The sequence below is a fragment of the Terrapene carolina genome, unplaced genomic scaffold, assembly GCF_002925995.2.
Source record: "Terrapene carolina triunguis isolate 2854851 unplaced genomic scaffold, T_m_triunguis-2.0 Scaffold26019, whole genome shotgun sequence".
NCBI lineage: Eukaryota > Metazoa > Chordata > Testudines > Emydidae > Terrapene > Terrapene triunguis.
In genome coordinates this window covers 1-5,094 of record NW_020690370.1, presented here as the reverse complement: position 1 = coordinate 5,094, position 5,094 = coordinate 1, and the positions used below count along the sequence as shown (strand labels likewise).

At 43.1% G+C, this 5,094-nt stretch overlaps 1 protein-coding gene across 1 annotated transcript; it reads left to right on the top strand.

Annotated features, from left to right (window-relative positions):
* The first annotated feature begins 1,114 nt into the window (after positions 1-1,114).
* Positions 1,115-4,885, top strand: LOC113408877 (intraflagellar transport protein 56-like). The gene is made up of 4 exons (XM_029914008.1): positions 1,115-1,151; positions 1,271-1,408; positions 1,985-2,077; positions 4,811-4,885. Exons 1-4 carry the CDS (start codon positions 1,149-1,151, stop codon positions 4,820-4,822), a joined length of 246 nt encoding a protein of 81 aa, XP_029769868.1. The 5' UTR covers positions 1,115-1,148; the 3' UTR covers positions 4,823-4,885.
* The last annotated feature ends 209 nt before the right edge of the window (positions 4,886-5,094 follow it).

Sequence of the window (5,094 nt, the reverse complement as noted above, 5' to 3'; positions counted from 1 at the left end):
TTTTTCTTCAAAGACATTTGTTTAGAAATGTATGATTATTTCTCTGCAGATAGAAAGGGAGGACACTGCCAGAAATATTGATATCTCTGAGTTACTGCCTGATCATTAACGGATCTTATCTCCAAGACTGTATTTCCCCATGAGCCCTTTGGTAGTTCTACTAGAGTAAATGATGCAGGTGTTATTATTTCTTTCTGAACTTTGTCACTTTGATCATAATTTTCATATTTAGGTGCATAAAGCATATGTAGGCACTTAAATAGAAATGCCCTGGTAATTCAGCAGATATCTGTTGTTCAACATTTCATTTATTTTTGTAAGGGATGGCAACGAACTGTTTACAAGAGTCCAAGTCTCTCATATCTGTGTACATTTATATTTGTCCATTGGATTTTTTGCTACTACTTTTGGAGATATCCACTCAATCAATAGTTTCATGTATGTTATCAAACAGAGCTTGATCTAAGTGATTTCACTGGAGCATCATGGGAGCACAAAGCCCCATAGTTCCCGGTTCTGATTTTCATTATTTAGTGTTATATCCTATGTAGAGCCTCTAAGCATGTTGTCAAAGGATGTTACTATGTTCTCGCCTGACAAAAGCACTGGTGTTGTACCACAGCCCCAAGTTTTCTGCTGCACAATCACACTATTACCAACCCCAGGCACTGAAAAAGCAGGAGTTAGACACCAAAAATCTGTTCTCTTCGCTTTCTTGATTGATGAGCCTCTCAAGCGTGCCTGGGTCCTGTTTTCAAGCTTGTCTCCATACCCCTGACGGCTGGGCTTGTATTATAAATGAAAACTCACAGTCTCATCTCAACCGCTCGTCCCCACGAGCTGGGACATTAACCACAAATAAATAAATAAATATTGTGACACTGCGGCGATAAAATTACACCCAGCTCCTTGGGTTGCTATGGAGATAAGCGCGAGCCACACCGGAAATGTCCCGTTCTGAAACTCTCCCCGGAGAATCGAGCGGCTCCTCTTTTGCGCTAGCCGCGGGGTCGGGGCCGGAACTGTGAGCTGGGACGTGAGTTCCAGCCGGGCCCTATTCGGTGTCTCACTTACTCATTCTTCCCTCCCCCTCCGCGCCGTTACTGGGGTAACGGAGTCGTTGGAGAAGCGAGGAGCCCAGGGGCAAGATGGTGAGGGACAGGGCGGGGAGGGGGTCGCCGCTTGTGGGACCCAGGAGCGGGGAGGTCTGACGCCCCCCAGCGCCTCCCCGCTCTCACCCGGTCTCCCCTCTTCTTTCTGCCCCCTCCAGATGCTCTCCCGGGCCAAGCCGGCCGTGGGGGGCGCCCCGCCGCAGGGTGACAAACGGAAGAAGAAAGGCAAGAAAGTCCCGCAGCTGGAGGAGCTGCTGGCCCAGAGGGACTTCACCGGCGCCATCGCCCTGCTGGAGGTAACGGGGGAGGGGGGCTCGGCCTACGGGGCTCTGCGCTCCCGCAGCTAACGAGCTAACTCCGCCAGTCTCCCAGACAACGGGGGTGCGAGTGGGAGGGGCCGCAGGACACCGGGTCCACATTCCCCCGTCAGTGCAGGATTGGTGCCCAGAGCACAGCCCCCGGGGCCTTGCCCAAACCCTTCTCCCAATGACTGGGGTGATGAGGCTCCTTCTGGCAGACTGTTCCCAATTGCAGCAGAGCTCCCTGTTTGGAAAAAGTTCCAGCTGTTTCAACTTAATTTGTCTTTTCTGTTCTTTCTCACACCCTAGATATGCCCCCTGCACCCGCCTGAATAATCACTTGCCCTCCTTTACGTTTACAGCTTTAAAATATTTGTACAGAGACTATGTGACTGGATAGAAACTGCCTGTCCTTGAAAATGTGTTATTGACACTGCCTGACTTCCGTGTCCAGGGTTGTCAAGCCAGCCGAAATCATCCTAATATTAATTTTATAAATGAATTTGTTTCACATGAGACAATCTGACAAAATTTGACAGCTGGTGTCATTTTTGCATCCCTTTTTCTTTGAAGTTTAAACGGCATGTGGGGGAACAAGATGAGGACACCGACCTCTGGATTGGATACTGTGCCTTTTACCTGGGGGACTACAAGAGAGCATTGGAGGTGAGATGAAGAAATCCTGCTTCCTGCTGGAGAGAATCGGGATGTTGTCCTAAAGTGGTGGCAGGAGAGATGGTTTTTGGTGGTGCAGAAGAAATGGGCCAGGCCATTTGTGTATAAATCCAGCAGCAATAGAGCAAACTATACAGAAAAGCAGTTTGGATTAGGGAAATAGGAGTTACTACACTGAAACAGTCTATTGGTCTAGCATCCTAGTTAATCTTTGCCCCAAAGCCTAAATTGTCCTTTTCTTAATTTTATGACAGTTGTTCTAACATTCTTTTCCCTATTTGGTGTGTACACCTTCAGAAAATAATATGTGGAAAGTTATTTTTGAGCTGGGTGGAACCTTGTTATGGGTTGGGTTAAAACCTTGTTGCAATTGATGGGTGTGACTACACTCTTCAGTTAACATAACTGTAAGGATAAATTAACCACAGCCCCCCACCTAAAAGTAAAGGGTTACGTGAACCCACCGAACAGGTTTGGACTGTATGAACATGGTGTGTGTGTGTGTGTGCGCTAAATATTGTTTTTGGTGGCGGTTGGGGGCACACATGCACAGGACCAGAGAGACACAGAGACTACCTGGAAAAATCCAAGCAGAAGCCTATAACCAAAGTGAGACCCCGAGAGAAACTTAGAGAGAGGTTCTGGTTCTGGGATGCTGGCTAAAAAGAAGCTTGGACCTGTAAGCTAAGAAACTCCTCTTTTTGCCTTTGGTTAATCCTGTATTCGGAAAAGCAGGACTTTGATGCAATTTTGTTTATTTACAAGGAATGTACACAGGAAATATGAGATTCCGTCTTCAATACTTCCAGTAGAAACATCCCCAGGGCCCTTAACTTTGAATAACCATTCAGATCAAAAAGAGGCAACACAATCATATCCCCACCTTCGTTATTTAGCCAAGCGGTAGTATTACATATTTAATTCTTTTTAATCTTTTTTTCTCAGTCCCTCTAGCCCCTTAATTGATTCTGTTGCTCTTCTATGAATTTTCTGATGTCTGCCTAAATCCTCCCTTTTACCCCAAAGAGTTTTCAAGGTTATTAGAAAATATGTTTATTCAAATAATCTATAGATTATCAAGTTGCTTGCATCATATAGTGCCTATTGTACTCCTTTTGGGTAAGAAGGTGCCTCTGTGGGATTCTGCCTTCTTCTCCCCACTATCATCCCCATGACCCTTCTGCCTTTCCTGCTGTGAAATAGAATTTGCTGCCAGTCCTGGGTCACTGAGCCCAAACTCTGTTCTCAGGTGTGCCCACACATCACTCTCTCTTGACATCTAGCAAAACCTAAGTCTGCTTCTATTGACTATCTTGCCTTGTGCCATTCTGAAACGAGCCTTCACAGCCTATTAATTTGTTTCTATACCCTCCCATTTTCACAGCTCCCTTTAGCCCAGGGAAAAATACTAAAGTGAATTCATAGAACTAGGGATCACAGGAGAAAAGACATTCCTCCATAGTTTTAGAGAATTATGCTTTGAAACTATGATGACTTTTTCCCTTATAGAATTAGGTGGAGATTTTTGCTCACACATACAGGGTTAAATGGGTTTCCAGACTTGGGTTGGAGATGGAATATCCCTTCCCAGCCAGCCCTGAATATGTCTGCAAGATTTTTGAGGATATTTCATTTTACCCTTATTCTGGAACAATGAGCAGGGGACAGAAGTTAGGAGGAGATGGAAATATCTCACTTGGTTAATTCTCTTCTGTATAATTGCCAAGGATGCTTGGAATTGGTAGATCTCAACCTTTTCCATCACCTTAAATGTTAGAATTGGGTAGGCTAAAGGGCATGAGTTGGCAATACTGAAACTTTCTTTAGTTGCATCTGGTAATATCTGCTTGTGGAGACGGAGAGACATTCCCTTAAAAAAAATTAAGTTTATCCTGTTGCATTGAATACTTTGTATGGGCTTACATTACTAGAAGGAAATCCAGGATGGATTTTAACTTTCGAACACTCTCTTGGATGCAAAAGTAAAAGAGGACCAGACACATCAGTAAATAAAATAATCCAGTCTAAATCTATTTCACCACCAGGTGGTGATATTGATCCAGGCTTTTAAAAAATGCCAGTATTTGTATTCATCTCTTCGGCTGTTTGTAATAAAGGCACTAGGAGCTGGTCTGTGTGTATACACACATACATATACACATGGACCAGCTTTTAACTTAAAATGGAAAGTGGCTTGGAATTTTTTTTATGCACATGTAGAGAAGTCTCAATTTTTTTAACTGAGTATCTCTCCATCCCCACAAGAAGATAATTACTGGATGTAACTAAAGAAGATTTCAGTGATTTTTATCCTCACAGCTGTCTTTCACAAGGCACAAAGTTGCTTGATATTTAAAAAAAATTAATCTGTCAAAGGCGCTGAGCTAATGTGCTTTGTTCTACACAAATAACTGATGAAATTAAATGGTTTATATGGCAACATTCAAGCATATGGAATGAACATAAATGTAGAAGGAAGTTAGAGGTGAGGTATTACATATCCAGTACCTTTGCATAACTGTGGCTGATTACTTTGAAATCTTTAATTGGGATCCTGTGTCCAACGGTGGTGTTGTAATACTTAATGCGGATTTTATTTTTGCTATTATGGAATTCCTGATACTGTCTTTTTATGTCCATATTTTAGTCTGTGCTAAACCATGACTTACCTTTATTTAAAAAGGTATATACCGAAGTCCCAATGTTTATATATTCTCAACGTAGATGCATATGTAAACCAGCTGGAATGAGCAAAATAGATGTTCTCATATCCAGGGAGAACCTAGAAAACAGAAGCAGAACAGTGAGTAATCCTGATCATTGTAACACTCTCTATTCTACACCAGTAGAGCTGGAACAACAATTTGTTGTAAATAACCCATCTGATGGATTTTGCCTTTGTTCAAGAATTATCAGACTATCAAGTTTGAATCTCTTGTTATAATGGGACATACTGGTCCTTTAAAGCCAGAGAGGGGATGCCTGGGAGACCAGGAATTCTGGAGCAG